The following is an 18,695-nucleotide window of genomic DNA, read 5'->3' as shown; positions in this document are numbered from 1 at the left end:
GTGAGATCCCTCAGTTTTCAGACTAGAGCAGTTTCACTCCTAAGAAAAGTCCTTAGCGGGGGATCCCTGGGTGGCGCAGCGGTTTGGCGCCTGCCTTTGGCCCAGGGCCCGATCCTGGAGACCTGGGATCGACTCCCACGTCGGAGCCTGCATGGAGCCTGCTTCTCCCTCTGCCTGTGTCTCTGCCTGTGTCTCTGCCTGTGTCTCTGCCTCTCTGTCTCTCTGTGTTACTATCATGAATAAATAAAATCTTAAAAAAAAAAAAAAAAAAAGAAAAGTCCTTAGCCAGTCTGTGGGGCTGCAAGATCTGATTTCATACCAAAGGTTTATTAGAAACAAGATAACAGGTCCCAATGGAGTCACTTATGCTAAGCCTCATGCCACCAAACTGAGACTTAACTTACAGCATTGGCTTCCTGAGAAATGGAATCTTACACCAGTCAATCAGACATTGCCTAATCAGCAATAGTTCAGTAATTTATCTGATACCTTGCCATCCCCTAAAGGAAAGTGATCTTACCATAACCAATCCTCTTTTTTTTTGTCTAGTATAGCTTCCTTGTTCCCAGTCCTATAAAAGTCTTGCATTTTGTACAGCTCCTGCTGTCTGCTAAATTGGATGCTGCCTGATTCATTAATCACTGAATAAAGCCAATAAGATCTATAAAATTTATTCCATGGAATTTTGTTCTTTAACAAGTTACTCATATTTAGGGTTGCCAGAATTAGCAAATAAAAAATAAAGATGCCCAGTTAAACTTGAATATAAAATTTTAAGCGAAACGTAATTTGGCATACTAAATATTTTTAAAGGATTTTATTTATTTATTTATTTATTTATTTATTTATTTATTTATTTATGTATTCACTTATTTGAGAGAGAGAGAGCTCTCGTGTGCAAGTGAGCAAGAGCAAAGGGAGAGAGGGAGTGAGAGAGGGAGAAGGATGAGCAGACCTGCACTGAGCGTGGAGCCCAACACAGGGCTCCACTCAGGGCTCAATCCCATGACCCTGAGATCATGACCTGAGCCAAAATCAAGAGTTGGTCGCCCCAATGCCTGAGCCACCCCTGGCATCTTATATTTTATCTGGCAACCCAATCCATAATACAATATTTTACACTTATTATTTCAATATCTTTTAAGTTTTCTTTAAATATTTTTTAAAAGATTTTATTTATTTATGAGAGACACAGAAAGAGAGAGAGGCAGACACACAGGCAGAGGGAGAAGCAGGCTCCATGCATGGAGCCCAATGTGGGACTCCATCCCAGGTCTCCAGGATCATGCCCCGGGCTGAAGGCAGCGCTAAACTGCTGAGCCACCCAGGCTGCCCTCAATATCTTTTTTTAAAAAGATTTACTTATTGGGATCCCTGGGTGGCGCAGCGGTTTGGCGCCTGCCTTTGGCCCAGGGCGCGATCCTGGAGACCCGGGATCGAATCCCACATCGGGCTCCCGGTGCATGGAGCCTGCTTCTCCCTCCGCCTGTGTCTCTGCCTCTCTCTCTCTCTGTGACTATCATAAATAAATAAAAAATTAAAAAAAAATTAAAAAAAAAAAGATTTACTTATTTATTTAAGAGAAAGAGAGCACAGCAGGGGGAAGGGGCAGAGGGAGAAGGAGAAGCAGTCCCCCCACTGAATAGGGAGCCTGACTCAGGGCTTGAACTCAGGACTGTGGGAACATGACCTGAGCCAACAGACTGAGCTACCTAGGTACCTATATTATTTCAATGCCTTTAGTGAATACCGCTATAGTAAAACACTGGGCTAGTAGTCTTCATAGGTCAAATGAAGGTAAAATTTGTGTTCTCAAAAATTTGTTATTATTGGAAGACACAAGGCAGGACATGGAAATTATATGTAAGCAAACAAAAACTATAATTATATATAAGCAAATACTTCTACAAAGTGCAGTAAACCCATGTGTAGTTTATTTCTTTGAATTTTAAATATTGATCCTTTATAGTATTTGTAAGAGTGAGAGAGTTCTCTCTTTGTAGTAAAGTTCTGTCTTGGAATCAGCATAGCTTTTGCCTATTCCTTGCTACCAAAGCCTAAATATCTGGTATTGAACAGGACTGTCTAATATTTTAACTTTCTAAATAGTAAAATGAAAAATTAGTGAACTAGCCACTTAAATACCCTTTTTAAACTAAAATTTCAAATGTGCTTAACTTTGTTATTGATATTTAATCAATAGTAGTTTGTTATACTTGAGCTTTAGTTTTGCCATCTGGTAGGAATTTAATGTAATTTAATTGTCCCTAAACAAATACTTAAGAAGATGGTGCTTAAAGAAACCTTGTTGGGCCCCTGGGTGGCTCAATGGTTGAGCATCTGCCTTTGGCTCTGGTCATGATCTTAGAGTCCTGGGATCGAGTTCCACATCAGGCTCACCTCAGGGGACCTACTTCTCCCTTGGCCTATGTCTCTGCCTTTCTCTCTGTGTCTCTCATGGATAAACAAACAAATAAATAAATAAAATAAGAAAAGAAAGAAAGAAGAAAGAAAGAAAGAAAGAAAGAAAGAAAGAAAGAAAGAAAGAAAGAAAGAAAAGAAAAGAAAAGAAAAGAAAAGAAAAGAAAAGAAAAGAAAAGAAAAGAAAAGAAAAGAAAAGAAAAGAAAAAAAGAAAGAAAAGAAAGAAAGAGAAAGAAAGAAGCCTTGTTAAAAAATCTAAGGTGAGGGCCATCTGGCTGGCTCAGTCAGTGGAGCATGTGACTTGACCTCAGTGTTGTGAGTTTGAATCTCATGTTGGGTGTAGAGATTACCCTAAAATATTTAAAAAGAAAGAATGAAAACTTGTAACTCCTTTGCAACTGATGAATTATTTTGCAATCTGAGTAATTTCATTCTCTATGAGTTTATAAGGAAAATGGGTTAGTAGTTCAGATACTAATGTTAAGTTTTCCATAAAATATTATAAAATGGATGGTATTCTATTTTTTTGGATGGTATTCTAAAGAGGAGAGTGATATCTCTAAAATTCTTTTCATTATTTTTTCATATCTCTCCCTCCAAATGATAATATCTATTTTTTTCTCTGTATAGGGAATATGCAAAATGTTCTACAGTCACTAGTTAATTCTTATGGAGAAACCAAGGCTAGAGAGATTAGAGAGACGTGACTCAATATTTTTGGAGGGTAGCTGGTGACCTTGTAAACACTGACTACAGAAAGCACAACAAACTTTTTTCTTTCTTAGATGAACAGTTTTCTTTAAAGTTTAAATTTTTTTTATTCATGAGAGACAGAGACATAGGCAGGCTCTCTGCAGTGAGTCCTATGTGGGACTTGATCCCAGGACTCCGGGATCACAACCTGAACCAAGGTAGTCACTCAAATACTGAGCCACCCAGACTTCCCTAGATGAACAATTTTCAAGCACTCAATTATGAAAGGAGAGATTTGGGCTAAATATTCGGAAAAACTTCCTAATATTGAGGAACTGGAATGATGAGAGTTGAAAGATTTTCTTCACTATATATATACTGAAGAATCAGTTGATATTTATATGCCTAGAAGCTGATAGAGATGAAAAAGCCCTACAGATATTCTCTTGGTGGACAGCCTGGGTGGCTCAGTGGTTTAGCGCCTGCCTTCAGCCCAGGGTGTGATCTTAGAAACCTGGGAACAAGTCCCACATTGTGCTCCCTGCATGGAGCCTGCTTCTCCCTCTGCCTCTCTCTCTCTCTCTCTCTCTCTCTCTGTCTCTCATGAATAAATAAATGAAATATTAAAAAAAAAAAAAGATATTCTCTTGACCCAGCAATTCTGGGAAAAGGAGTTTACCTAGAGGCCAAAGAGAAAAATTTTATCCGCTTTTTGTTGCTTTCTTTACAGCTTTACCCCCACCTCCACTTACAGTGGAAACTTGTACTAAGCAATCTGCTTCAGTCTGCTTCAATGCCTACTTCTAAAACAAATAGTAATAATTATTTACCTCTAGGTATTTGGATTCTTACTTCCAATGGCACATGTCTAAAACTAAACTCACTGTCTTCCTCTTTTTCTTGACCTTGTATGCCTCTTTAGTTGCAACCTTTTCATCCTTTCCTTTTTTTTTTTTAAGATTTTATTTATTTATTCATGGGAGACACACACACACAGAGGCAGAGACATAGGCAGAGGGAGAAGCAGGCTCCATGAAGGAAGCCCGATGCGGGACTCGATCCTAGGACCCCGAGACCATGCCCAAAGGCAGACACTCAACTGCTGAGCCACCCCAGGCATCCCATCCTTTCTTTTCTTAAAAAACTTAAAATTGAGTTTTCATTTCTTGCTTCTATTACTGAATCTCTCATTTCCTCCTAAATCCAAATCTGGCTTTTGTCTTCCTCACTCCATTGAAACTTCTCTGATTCAGGCCACTGCTGACCCTTAAAAAAACAAACAAACAAACAAAAACCTTTTATACTAAGATATGATTTACATATGATAAAATCACTCATGTTAAGTATATAGTAGTAATTCAATGAATTTTAGTAAATTTACAAAGTTGTACAATCATCCCCACAACCCAATTTTAGAACATTTCTCTCACCCTGAAAAGATCTGTATCCCCATTTGCAGCCACTTACCTTTTGAGAACAGATTCAAAGAATGATTTTCAATTTACAACATATATTTTTGCTCTGATGCATTTGGTACTTGCTGATCACACCTTTCCTTTTGATCACTTTTCTCTTCCTTTCTTTCTGATCACCACTGTCTCCTGGTTTTCCTATTAACTTTTCTGGTATTTCTTCACAGATTACTTTCTCTAACTTTTATTTTATTTTACTTTCTCTAACTTTAAATATTGCTGTTCCATAGAGTTTTTGTCCTGACCTCTCAGCCTACACTCTACTTTGGTGATCACATCCATCTTCATAACTACAGTTACCACCTGTAAGATGACAACTCCAAAATCTGTTTCTAGCTCAGACTTAGGTTCTGACCCAGTATAGTATAGTAGTAAAAGACCTACTGTTAGGGAACAGTAGGTCTTCTCTTGGGCTCTGGTTATAATAAAATAGAAATATAAAACTTATAAGGGCACCTAGGTGGTGCAGTCAGTCAGTTAAGTACCCAACTCTTGGTCTTGGCTCACGTTGTGATCTCAGGGTCATGAAATAGAGCCCCAGGTTGATTTCCACGCTCAGCTTGGAGTTTCCTTGAGTTTCTCTCTCTCTCCCCCTGCTCTCTCTCTAAAATAAATGAGTAAATCTTTGAAGAAAACCCATTAAAATAGGACATAAATCTTGTTCTTCTTAGAGGAGGAAATTATGATTCACCCATATCTAAATAAGTTTCAAAGTAGTGGATGAAATATGAACTATATACATGATTTCTGAAGTCTGTAAACCATAATGTACTCCTCTTAGCAGATCCTGAACGTTAAAGTTTTAATGTACTTGCATCTCTACTACTTTTTTTTTCTAATTTTATTTTTTTTACATAGCTGTCTCACCAGGAGATTGATGTAAACCAAAGAGTAGGGACCAAATCTTTTTCAGTTTTGTCTTTCCATTAGGAAAGCACAGTGCTTTGTACCTAGTAGGCAAAAGTATTTATAGAATGAATAAATGAACAAATGAATGCATCAGGCAGAGAATACTTGAAACTGAACTGACGTGTTAATGTAGTGAACATTGGTGGTGGGCTGCCAAATGTTATTTTCAATCTTTTCCTCCTTATAACAAAATTACAGTTTTATTACAATAATCCATCTCCCTCTGCAAAGCATATGCTTTTGTATTTGTCAAAGTAATCCCATTTCTCTTGCCAATGACAAATTTAGGATAGGTATATGAAGAAATTCTGGCCACTGATTTGTAATAGGGAGTCTGCTGGGGGGATTCTGGGGAAAGTTTTTCACTTATAGATAGAAATACATAGAGCCATTTTCTCTCTTTGGACTTTATAGTGTCTAGATGTGTCAGCCTGAACTATGACAGCCATCCTGTCATCACTGGGGAACTAGTATCTATAGAAAAAGTCAATATGCTGAGGAAAGTAGAACAAAGGCAGAAGAACCTGGTCCTCGCAGACGTTGTTAGGTGGAAATTAAAGCAACTTTGAAATTGCCATAGCTTGGAACCTCTTAATGTGATTTTCCCTATTGCTTAAGCTATTTAGAGTCGACTTTTCTGTTTCTTTCAGCTGAAGGATTCCTAATGGATAATGTTAGTAAATGAATAACATGGCACAATCTGTCTTTTCTCTCTCTCTCTCTCTCTCTCTCTCTCTCTCTCATTTGACTACAGTGGAATGTGGATAAAGGGCACATGTCAGCCCTGTAGTCTGTATTGGAATACAGCTGCAATGTAGATGTTCTTGCAAGCCTCTTCTGGAAAGACTATTTGTACACTAAGCTTGATAGTCTCAGATATATGGCAAATATATATACATATATTTGAATTAATTTTTGTATATGGAAGTAGGTAGGGGTCCAGATCATTCTTTATCATGTGGATATACCATTGTTCAAGCACCAATTATTGAAAAGACCATACTCTTTTCCTATAAATTGCCTTGGTATCATGTTGAAAATCAATTGACCAGAAATGTGTGAGTTTATTTCTGGATTCTCAGTTTCATTCCACTGATTTCTATGTATATCCTCATGCTAATACTGCAGTCTTCATGGTCTTGGCTATTCTGGATCCTTTGAATTTCCATGGAATTGCAGGATTAGCTTGTCTATTTCTTAAAAAACAAACAAACTGATATTTGACTAGGGAATGCATTGAATCTGTAGATCAATTTGGAGAGTATTTATAATAATTATATAGTAATATTAAACAATAGAAATAAAAGGGACACAGATTGGAAATGAAAAAATACCTCTCTTTGCAGATGATGTGATCGTGCATATATAGAATCCCAAGGCTTCACTCATACACACACACACACACACACACACACAATTAGAACTAATAATAAATTAGTTCATAAGGTTACGGAATACAGAGGCACCTGGGTGGCTTTATTTCTTTTCCTTCCTAATTGGTCTGAATAGAACCTCAAATACAAAGTTGAATACAAGTGGTAAGAGTGGACATCCTTGTTCCTGATCTTATTCTGTCTTCCAGTATGTATGATGTTAGCTTTGTCAGGTTGAGGAAGTTCCTTCCTATTACTAGTTTGCTGAGTATTTTTCTCACAAGTGTTGGATTTTGTCAGATGTTTTTCTGTGTCTGTTGAAATGATCGTACATTTTTGTGTTTTGTCCTGTTCATATGATCTATTATACTCATTGATTTTCACATGTTGACACAACACACCTTACATCCATAGGATGTGCATAATCCTTTTTACATGCTTCTGGATTAGGTATGTTAGTATATTCTTGAGGCATTTTTTTTTTTTGTCTAAATGCAGAATATTGGTCTATAGATTCCTTTTTTTTCTTTTGATGTCTTTGCATAGTTTCAGTATCAGATTAATACTGGCCTCGTAAAATGAGTTGGGAAATGTTACCTCATCTTCTACTTTTTGTAAGAATTTTTAAAAGATTAGTATTAATTCAAATTTAAATCGTTTGATAGAATTCATCAGTGCAGCCATCCAGTTCCTGGAAAGTTTTTTGATTACCATTTCTTTCTTTTAACCTGTTACAGATGTATTCAGATTTCTTCTTAGGTCAGTTTTGATAGTTGGGTTTTTGTTTGTTTCGTTTTTTTTTTTTTATTTGATCATCTCATCTGAGTTATCTAATGTGTAGTCATATAGTTGTTCATAGTATTCCTGTATAATCACTTTGATTTCTGTATTATTGGTATTAATGTCTCCTGTTTCACCCTTTTTAAAAAAGATTTTATTTATTTATTTGAGGTGGGGAGCACAAGGAGGGAGAGGGGCTGAGGGAGAAGAAGAGGCAGACTCCCCACAGAGCAGGGAGACCAATATGGGGAGGCTCCATCCCAGGACCTGAGCTGAAAGCAGATGCTTAACTGAGCCACTCAGGCACCCCACACCCTGATTTAAATAATTTGAGTCTTTGCTCTCTTGCTGTCTCTTTTTTGACCAATCTAGCTGAAGATTTGTAAATTTTGTTAATTTTTGGAAGTTAACTTTTGGTTTACATTAATTTTCTCTATGGTTTTTCTATTCTTTATTTCATATGTTTCTGCTCTCTGTTATATCCTTTCTTCTGCTTCTTTTTAGGAAGGGGGAGGGGCAAAGGGAGACAAAGAGAAAGACTGTTTTTTTTTTTTTTACTTTTTAAATTTTTTAAAATTTAAATTCAATTTGCCAACATATAGTATAACACCCAGCGCTTATCCCATCTAGTGCCCTCCTCAGTGCCTGTCACCCAGTTACCCCCACTCACCTCTCCTTCTGCTACCCTTTGTTTCCCAGAGTTAGGAGTCTCTCATGGTTTGTCTCCCTAAGAGAATCTTTTATTTATTCATCAGAGAGAGAAAGAGAGAGAGAGGCAGAGACATAGGCAGAGGGAGAGGGAGAAGCAGGCACCCTGTGGGAAGCCCGATGTGGGACTCGATCCCCGTACCCTGGATCACGCCCTGAGCTGAAGGCAGATGCTCAACCGCTGAGCCACCCAGGTGTCCCCAAGAGAGAGAATCTTAAGTAGGCTCCACACCCAGCATGGAGTCCACCTGAGGCGGCTCAGTCTCACAATCCTGAGATCATGACCTGAGCTGAAATTGAGCATCATATGCTTAAGGGACTGAGCCACCTAGGCACACCTGTTCTTTCAATTTCTTAAGGTGGAGGTTAGTGATTTGTGGTCCTCCTTTTAAATGTAGTGATTTATAGTTATATTTTTCTTTAAGTACTACTTTTGCTGGATACCAAAAGATTTGCTGTGTTGTTCTTTAATTCATTTCAAAGTATTTTCTGATTTCCCTTAGACTTTCTTCTTTGACCTATTGATTACTTATGTATTAAGTAATTATGTTTAATTTCCATGTATGTGTGAATTTCCCAAATTTATTCCTGTTATTGATTTTTAAAAGTTTTTTTTTAAGTTAATTTATTTACTTAAGCAATCTCTACAGCCACTGTAGGGCTCAAACTCATGACTGAGAGATCAAGAATCACATGCTCTTTGGACTGAGTCAGCCATTTCCTCTGTTAACTGATTTTTAATTTCATTCCATTGTAGTTAGAGAACATACTTTGTATGATTTTGATATTTTTAAATTTATTGAGACTTATTTTATGGCCTAAGATACGGTCTGTCATCAAGCATATTCCCTGTGCACTTGAGTTATACACTTTGCTGTTATTATTATTATTATTATTATTTTTTTTATTTATGATAGTCACAGAGAGAGAGAGGCAGAGACACAGGCAGAGGGAGAAGCAGGCTCCATGCACCGGGAGCCTGACGTGGGATTCAATCCCGGGTCTCCAGGATCGCGCCCTGGGCCAAAGGCAGGCGCCAAACCGCTGCGCCACCCAGGGATCCCACTTTGCTGTTATTAGATGGAGCGTTTGATAGATGTCTCTTAGCTCTAGTTGGTGGATAGTGTTGTTCAAGTCCTCTGTTTATATATTGTAATAAACAATATTATTGTTTATTTATTTAACAATAAATAAATTTATATTTATTAATCCTCTGTGTATATATTGTATCCATGATGAAAGTAAGGTATTAAAGTCTCTAACTATCGTAATTGAATTGTCTATTTCTCTCTCCAATTCTGTCAGTTTTTGCTTCATGTATTTTTAAGTCTTCATGTATTAATTAGGTACATATATTCATATTGGTGTTATATCTTCCTGATGGGTTGATGCTCTTACCATTATAAAATATGCTTCTTTGTCTCTAGTAATAATTTTTGTCTTAACTAGTAATAATTTATGTAAATATTTAATATTGGTTCAACTCCACATTTAAGTATATGCCCTCTTAAAATAGGAGTAAATGATATAGTCAAGTAAAGATTATAAGTTCTAAAGATTGTTGGTGGTATTTGCTTATTTTGTGTATCTTGTCATGCACATAGATTCAGTATTCAATTCTCAGAATATTTTTCTGAGCACCAAATACAGATAAGACCCAGGAATTACATTAGATGCATAAGGCACACTCCTACCTTGAATAGTTTATAATCTAATTGACAAACTAGGATATAAAGTGTGGAGTAACAGACTGATTCTCAAAGGTAGGGTACATAAAATTCCACTTGTTAGACCATTTAAAAAGTAGTTTCCTAAGTCATACCTTCAGAGATTTTGACTCAGTAGTTTCATATTGGGGTTCTATAATCTTAATTTTTAAAAAAATTATTTATTTATTTGAGAGAGAGAGAGAGTAAGCGATCATATGCAAGTGACGGGAGGGAGAGGGAGAGAATCTTCAAGCAGACTCCCCAATGAGTGCAGAGCCCAATGTAGGGCTTGACACAGGGCTCTATCTTACCATTCATGAAACCATGACCCATGAGATCATGATCTGAGCTGAAAGCAAGAATCGGTTGCTTAACTGACTGAGCCACCCAGTCACCCCCATCCATATATCTTTGAAGAAATGTTTCAAGTCCTTCCTGTTCAAAATTCACCTAGGTGCCCCTCTTTTCTTTTCAAGTTTTATTTTTATTGAAGTAATCTCTATTTCTAACATGGGGCTTGAACTCACAACTCTGAGATTGGTTCATTATAGGATGATTTGATGGTGAACTGGCTTTTTTTTTTTAATTGAAGTAACCTCTATATTCAAAGTTTACAGGTCCTTTCTCTGGGATGTTTCAGCTTATCTTTCAGTCTTTTGGGGTGGGGCATATAAAACACTGCTAGTGTTATGAAAGGTGCTTGGGGAGATACCACTGGTTATCAATGCCTCTATCTTCTGGCAGCACCTCACCCTAGTACTCCACTATGCCTGTTTATCTGAGCCTAGAGCCTCTTGTGTTTAATTCTTCCATACAGATGGTTGGGTTTATAACTACTATTTATATAGTCTTTGATACAGTTCCCTTGTTTTTGGCCCCTTTCCTTACCTCTACCTTCTGTAGTACCTGGCACTTCATATTCCTGAGCCTTTCTGGGCTTGCTTTTTGTTGCTTTCCCCTTCAGTGAACACTTTCTGTGCTTTGTTTAGTCAGTTAGCACTGCTCTATCTTTGTCACCCAGCTTAAAGATATGATGGCTTTGGATTAGAGATGTCAAAGCCAGAGTTTGCATTTTGATTTTTGATTTTTGTTTTGGAAAATTTCAGAAAAGGAAGGAAGCAGAAACATCTTTAATCTATCATCCTGCAACTGGAAGTTTGTTTTATTTTCCCAAATGATATTGTGGCTTATTATCTCACTGGATAGTTTCAGCTACATACTATTGTAATGACTTTGATGTCTTTTGATTTTTATGTCAAATAATGTCCTAGTTACTTTGTACTATTCAAAAAGCTGAAGAGACTTTCACAAAAAGATGGTTTCTCTTGGCATTTTAGGCAAGTTGCAATTTGGCTGTACAGTCTGTTGGCATTTCAGTGCAAACAGTATTGGTCCCACTTTTCTGTCCTAAGATGCTCTGTTCTTTACATAAACAGCAGGAGAAGCAGTTGTTCTCTTCTACTCTGAGAGTGATTATCTCTTAGGGGCAAGTGGAGTGATTCATTCTCTTGTACATCTTGGAGGAGACTTTATTCCTTGTGGGGGATACACTGCTGGGAAGAGGAGAGCTCCAGCAATGTGTCAGGTATTACACATTCAGGATTGGCATAAAAAGAAGCAACCTCTTCCCCCATGCAATTTCAAAGCCTGGAAGTAACACCCCACTTCTAAGGCTCTGAGAAATCACATTATTCATAACAAGGACCATGATTCACATGAACAGAACAAAATGGAATTATCAAAAATAGATTCTGTAGATTAATCGGTAGCAAAAATATCTTCTGACTTAGCTTATGAATCGGCTATAATCACAAGAGGATGATTCCATTGAGGTTTTACCACCTTCTCCTCCACCTTGATTGAATAATTTTTATACTTCTCCCATGGCATGTCTTTGTAGGTCAGGGTATTTGGGAAACTGGTTTTGACATTATGCCTCTTTTTTTTTTTCTTATTGTCTTTTATAAATGAGACTTGCTTAAACATACCTTGTGTTAATTGTACTTATTTAATTGGTCACCTTGAATTGTTGAGCATTTGTCTTTTTTATGCTTTAGATATTGACCCACTATTATTTTTAGCAGTGATGATTATAATAACCTGCAGAGTGGGTTAGAAGGGCTTCAGATTTGATGCAACTTGAATTCCTGCCAGAACTATTATTTGTTTAAAATATGAGCGATAGGATTCCAGCCCTTTTACCTGGGCAGTTTTCTCCTTCTATTGATTTCCTGCCTCTCTAAGAGTAACAAATCCTTTTTAGGGAGTAGTAAACTGAAAAAGGCAGTTCCAGTTTGATAACTATTACTATATTATATATATATATATACACACACCAGTATTAAGTAACTAACATTCAAGGAATTGTGTGAGATATTTTTAAGAGATCTAAAGATGAGAATGTCAGATGCTTTCAGCTGCAAGTAACAATGACAAAGAAAGACATATGAAGACGTTATTAAATACAAAGACTTATTATTTTGCCAAAAAGAAATCCAGTGGAAGGCCAGTTCCAGGATTGGTACAGTAGCTCAATGATGCCTTTTAGCTTAGTCTTCATCAATGGGTTGTTTTTTTCTAAAGGATTATATGTCAATGTACATAGAATGCCTTAGCTCTAAATATCATGTCTTTATATAACCACATCTAATGGCAGAAGAATGGCAGTTTTCCCTGATCTACGTCTTTTCATCAGGGAAGAAAATCTATCTCAGAAGTCTCTGGCACATTTCCTTCTGGTTCAGATCAAGTTACATGTCTTTAGCTTAGCTGAAGGGAAGTTGAAAAATTATCTGTCATTTCCAATATATTTTGTGGAGATGTGTGTGTGTTTAGTGTGTGTATTGTGAGAGGCAACCAATCGTGTCTGACACAAGAAATAAGATAATATTTAGTCCTCCCTAAAGAAGCTTTGTGTCTCTCTGGGTAGAAAGACAAGCTATAACTATTATTACAATTTCTGTGTGGTAACTTCCTAGAAACACTCATGGGCTTTAAATTAGCAATCCCTTTTAAATTGGTCAAGGAAGACTGTTCTATATACTTTTAATTTGGTGTTGCCAATGCTGTCCTCTCTCAATTTTTAGTCACAAGTATGTTCTGAGCATCATTTTCATAAATGGTGTTAAGAAATATAGTATCAATTAACATAATGTGATTTTAAATGATGTTATCTTTTTCCAAAGTGCTCTTGACCTTCCACCTTCACATGCCCACATCTCATTCATCCTTTGATGAAAGCTAAAAATAATGCCTCCTATTTGTTTAGCAAATGCCTGTTGCATGGTTACTATGTCAAGCACTCTGCAAGTGTTGAGGATACAAAACATGAATTTTGATCTCATGGAGAGCTTACAGTCAGGTGGGGGAATACTGACAATTAACAACAATTAAGCAATGAGGAAGAATAAGCAGAGGACGGGCAGGGGTATTTATGCTGTTGGTGGGGATAAAAGCAGACAGAGAAGTCTACTTGAAGACTTCTTAAAGATGATACCTACAGGATGAGTAGGAATTGGAGAGAGAAAGGGAGAGGAAAGTGTTTAAGGTAAAGAGAATAGTGTACAGGAAATCATCGAGGTGAAAATGTTAGTGAAAGCACTCTTGAAAAAGGTTTCTTTAACTTTTCCTTCCCCTAAAGTAATTTCTCCAATTGATGAACCCCATAGTCCTTAATATACAATTTTTAGACCATAACATCTCTGAAGGCAAAACATATGACTTATACATAGTACTGGGTAAATATGAGTGCATCTTAAGAGGAGAGTGAAGCTGTATCTGTGTCAATGAAAAATGCTAGCTTAAAACATTAAAATATCTGAGGTAAGAGGTGGATTATGCCATACTTGTCTTCAAAATGATAGACAAAGCATCACCTGTCTAGGTGACTACAGAGACCAAAGCAAGAGGGAGGAATTGATTCATAAAGTTCTGGAGGAAGTACAAAGTAATTATAGCTCCAATCCTCAGATGTTACTTTAAAAGCTATTTCAGGAAATATAATGAAAACCTGGTATACAACAGAAAGAAAAAATAGCCACTCACTTATGTTTACAAGAGATTTTCTTTTTAAATGTTCTCTTGGTATGGGCTGCTCTTTGTGTGTGGCAGAGTTTTGGGTTAATAGTTGGGAGGGCCCATCCAGACCTGACAAGCTACTTTTAAAATCAAATATTAGGGGCGCCTAGGTGGCTCAGGCCATGATCTCAGGGTCCTGGAATCTAGCCTCCCCCTCTCTCTCATGGCTCCCTGCTCGGCAGGGAGTCTGCTCTTCTCTTTCCCTCTCCCTCTCTACCTAGCTCATGCTTGCACTCTCTCTCTCGCTCTCAAATAATTTTTTAAAAGATTTTTAAAAAGATTTTATTTATTTATTCATGAGAGACACAGAGAGAGAGGCAAAGACACAGGCAGAGGGAGAAGCAGGCATCATGCAGGGAGCCCAATGCAGGACTCCATCCCAGGACTCTGGGTATCACACCCTGAGCCAAAGACAGATGCTGAACTACTGAGCCACCCAGGTGTCCCTAAATAAATAATCTTAAAAAAAAAAAAAAAAAAAGAAACACAAATGCCCATGTCATGACTCAAGTTTTTACCATTTCATTTTTTTGGTTAATTTTTTTCTTTTTGTTCTTTCATTTTAGATACATATTCCAAAACCCTTTCACAACTCGGCTGAGAGGAACCAACAGTGAGTAAATTTTGATAGAGAAGGAAGTTTGGGAATATAGCTGTTGTCTTGATAGGCCAGAATAGATGGTATTTTAAGCCTTCATGAGAATGCTCTCCTTAATTTATTCCTCTCCTTAATTCTAGTTCAGTAATTCATCCCTGGGTTTGAGAAGGCACTTGTTTGATCCTACCATTTCTATAGCTAAGTAAATAATAACTCCCAAATAATGAGCAAATGTATATAAATGTGTTGTGGGAATGGTACGACACTATGCACAAATGTAAGGATTTATCATTAATTTGGGAAGTTTTTTTTTTTCTTTAGAGAGACAGAGAGCAAGGGGGAGGGGCAGAAAGTGACAGAGAAAGGATCCCAGGTAGACCCCATGTCCACTCCTGAGTCTGATGCCCATTGATCCCACAACCCTGATATCATGACCTGAGCTGAAATCAAGAGTCCAACATCTAACTAATTGAGCCACCCAAGGGCTCCTCTGAGAAGTATTTTTGATAGTTTTTTTGTTTTGTTTTGTCTTTTAGAGTAATCTCAGGGTGCCTGGATGTCTTAGTCCATTAAGTGTCTGCATTCAGCTCAGTTCCCTGATCCCAGGGTCTTGGGATCCAGCCCTGCTAGGGGCTCCTTGCTCAGTGAGGAACCTGTTTTCTCCCTCTCCCCCATGTGCTCTCTCTCCTCATCTGTCTCTCAAATAAATATATAAACAAAAATTTTTTTTAAATTCTTTCTACTCTCAACATGAGGCTTTAACATACAACCCCAAGATCAAGAGTTGCATACTCTACAGACTGAGCCAGCCAGGTTGTCACCCTCTATTTTTGTTTTGTTTTGTTTTGTTTTGTTTTAAAGATTTAATTTATTTATTCATGAGAGACACAGGCAGAGGGAGAAGCAGGCTCCATGCAGGGAGCCCGTGGGACTCTATCCTGGGTCTCCAGGATCACACCCCGGGCTGAAGGTGGCGCTAAACCGCTGAGCCACCCGGGCTGCCCCCCTCTACTTTTTTTGATACTAGTTTCTTGAAGTGTCCTCCTCAAGGACAGAGATTACTTTTTGGATGCTGTCCTATAGTATGGTGAGGTGTGGATGATGAATTCTCTAATTTGGTGATTCTTAAACTTTTATTTATCCGTTATTAGTACACTTTATTTTTTAAAAGTTTTGAATTTACGTTAAAATTGAGCAGACAGTACAGAAAATCCCCATATAACCTCTCCTTCCCCAGTTACCTCTATTATTAACATTAGCATAATACATTTGTTACAATTAAGGAACCAATATTGATATAATTAACTAAAGTCCATTTCATTCAGGGTTTTTGTTGTTGTTTAGTTTTTGCCTGAAGTCCGTTTTCCCTTCCAGGATCCCATTTAGCTTAAAAAGCTACACTGAGTTGTTTGCCATGTTATATCTACATTACACTTAGTTGTCATGTCTCCTTAGGTTCCTCTTGGTTTTGGCATTCACCTTCATTTTTTGGGTTTTAAACTGGTTTGAAATCTGATGAAAGCCATGGATCCTCTCCACAGAAAAACGCTCATGCTTCAGAGGTCTAATTTAGGGGAGGTCCACCCACAACAGATTCAGAAGCCCCGCTTTAGGAGGAAAAGGTGATCTTTAAAATATCCCCTCCCCCACAATAGAGCTCAAAGTCTGGCTTTACCTTTACTTTGTTCTGCGACCTTTTTGCATAGCTGTTTTCCTACTTGGACCTCAGTTTCAACATCTGTGAAACGAAGGGTTTGGTTTCCTCGATGTCTAAATCCTTTTCTAGCACAGTGGAAGGCGGGCGTCACCTAGAATTGTCTACATCAGAGTAACAAAGGCTGATAACAGACCAAGCCAGGTCAGGTCCGGAAGGTGGATGGGCTTATCAAAAAGAAGGGTTGCAGAGGTTCACTGGCGGAAAAGGCAAAACCTGGGTTCCACTTGATGGCTTTGTGGATTTTGTAAGTCATTTCCTTCCCCTGAGCTTCAATTTCCTCATCTGCAAAAATGTAGAGGATCTGCTTCTGGTAGTTATGAAACTCCTAAGAGCAACAGTGGAGAATGTACCTAGTAAGATATCGTGTGAGGAATTATGATAAGAAAAAAGATGGAGTAGGTGGCTGAGCGCACGAGTGAAGGGCGGATTTAAGGAGAGCGAGGCAGGGCTGAGGGCTCTGGAGAAGAGGAACAGAGTACACACCTTAGGGCTCTCGGACCACACCCTCACAGGGCTGAGGTCAATTCAACCTACGTGCCAGCTCCGCCTCCGCCCTCCCCATCCCCTCCCCTTAGGCTGCGACACGCCACACTTCCCATGGCAGTCGCTGTGCGACGCTTTCCACTGAGCAAGGGCCGCGCGCGCTCTCGCGCCGCCACCTCACTGCCAGCCCTGCCCGCCCTTGACTTCTTCCGATTGGTTCTCACGTAAGTGACGTAAGCGCTCCTTATTCCACCCCCGTCACTTCCCCAGGGTTCCGCCCCGCCTCCTCCTCGCTTCTCCCGATTCGCGTGGCAACCTAACCTGCCCCGGCCTCAGCGGCGCGGTAGGAGCCGGGAGAGCAGGCTAAACCAGGAAGGCGCTGGCTAGTGGCACGCACGCGCACGCACGCACGCACGCCGGCGGCCGGCGGGGCGGCACGCTCGCGCCCGGGCTCGCCGCGCGCCGCGCTAGAGGCTCGCGCACTCAGCAGGTTGGGCTGCGGCGGCGGCAGCTGTGAGCTGAGGCGCTGCGCGTGAGAGGTCCCAGACGCGTCTGCGGCTCCAGTTCTGCCACCCTCCCCTTCTCCCACCCCAGTCTCGGTGCCAGGTGCTGAGAAGGGAAGGGCGCTAGCCTTGGGAACCTCGAGCACACCCCTGGCTGCTTCCGATACCGCCATCCTTCCTTCCCCAGCCGCGGGCCTCGCTCGGTGCCAGGCGACTCTGCGGGGAGGCGGCGGCGACCTCTGCCTGTCTGTGGGGAGGAGCCCTGTCCTGCAGCCTTGCTCCGCCGCCGGGCCCTAGAGGGTCCGAGAGAGCTCGGTGTCGGTCCTTCCTCTCGCCTTTTTCGTCAGCCGGTGGGAGCAGCGTCGGTCCGAGAGGTCTCTGGGCTGAGGCGGCGGCAGCTCCTCCGGCTCCATCATGTCCGCGGGCGGAGACTTCGGGAATCCGCTGAGGAAATTCAAGCTTGTGTTCCTGGGGGAGCAGAGCGGTGAGTGCGCGGCTCCCCCACTCCTGGCAGCTGGCCGCCGCGTCCCCGCACCGCCCCCAGTGCGGCCCTTCTGTCCGCGAAGGCTGTCTACCGGCCTCGCGTTCGCGTTTCGTGCTCATTACCCCCAGCCCTGCCCGGGGTTTTCCGACCCCCTTTAGCTACCAGCTCCTCTTCGTCTAGGTCCGTCGGTCAGATTTTGATCCTCTGTCCGCGGCTCCGACATCTCCTTTCCCCCCCGCAGCCCGGGCCTCTCCCGTCGACCTGCACCCCCCCCCCGCCCCAGTCTCACCCCGCCCAGCCTGCTGTCCATCCCTTTCTTCCTCCGGCCTCCGTCGTCTCACCAACCGTAGTCCCCTTCTTTGAGCCCCACCCTTATTCTTTGCTTTTATCCCAGATCGTCAGCTCTGTGAAGGCCCACCCCGGGAGGCCCCACTCCCGGGAACCGTCCCTCTTCAACCTTGGATGAGGAGGGTGGGGGGATTAGGGCGTTGTTTTCCTTAGAGGCTTGGCCCTGGGAAGTGCGGATCTTATGGGAGGTGGTGAGTGGCGGGGGGTGTCGTAGAAATTCTTGGATTGTTTTTACTTAGGTGGGGAATTAGTTTGGGTTATGGAGAATATATGTCTGAATTGGAGGCGACTTGAAGATGGAGTGGTTGGAGGGTAAGAGGGGTGGCGGCGGCAGGGGCAATTTTTGCTTCTTGGGTTAGGCTGGGGCTTGTTAGAAAACCTCATTTTCTTCTCATGACTTTGATTCCCTGACAATTCTT

The 18,695-nt window shown here is 40.3% G+C and overlaps 1 protein-coding gene across 2 annotated transcripts in view; it reads left to right on the top strand.

The window, feature by feature from the left end:
- Positions 1–17,247: 17,247 nt before the first annotated feature.
- RAB6A (RAB6A, member RAS oncogene family) overlaps positions 17,248–18,695 on the top strand; it is a 79,926-nt gene continuing 78,478 nt past the window's right edge. The window contains exon 1 of one of the 2 annotated variants that reach the window (XM_041730091.1): positions 17,248–17,928. In XM_041730091.1, the coding sequence (XP_041586025.1) occupies positions 17,859–17,928 (70 nt within the window). In that variant the 5' untranslated portion in view covers positions 17,248–17,858. The remainder of the gene's footprint in view (positions 17,929–18,695) is intronic. The other variant, XM_041730090.1, reaches the window with a different exon arrangement.

Source organism: Vulpes lagopus, chromosome 15 (assembly GCF_018345385.1).
Source record: "Vulpes lagopus strain Blue_001 chromosome 15, ASM1834538v1, whole genome shotgun sequence".
Taxonomy (NCBI): domain Eukaryota; kingdom Metazoa; phylum Chordata; class Mammalia; order Carnivora; family Canidae; genus Vulpes; species Vulpes lagopus.
This window is presented reverse-complemented; position numbering and strand designations above follow the sequence as displayed.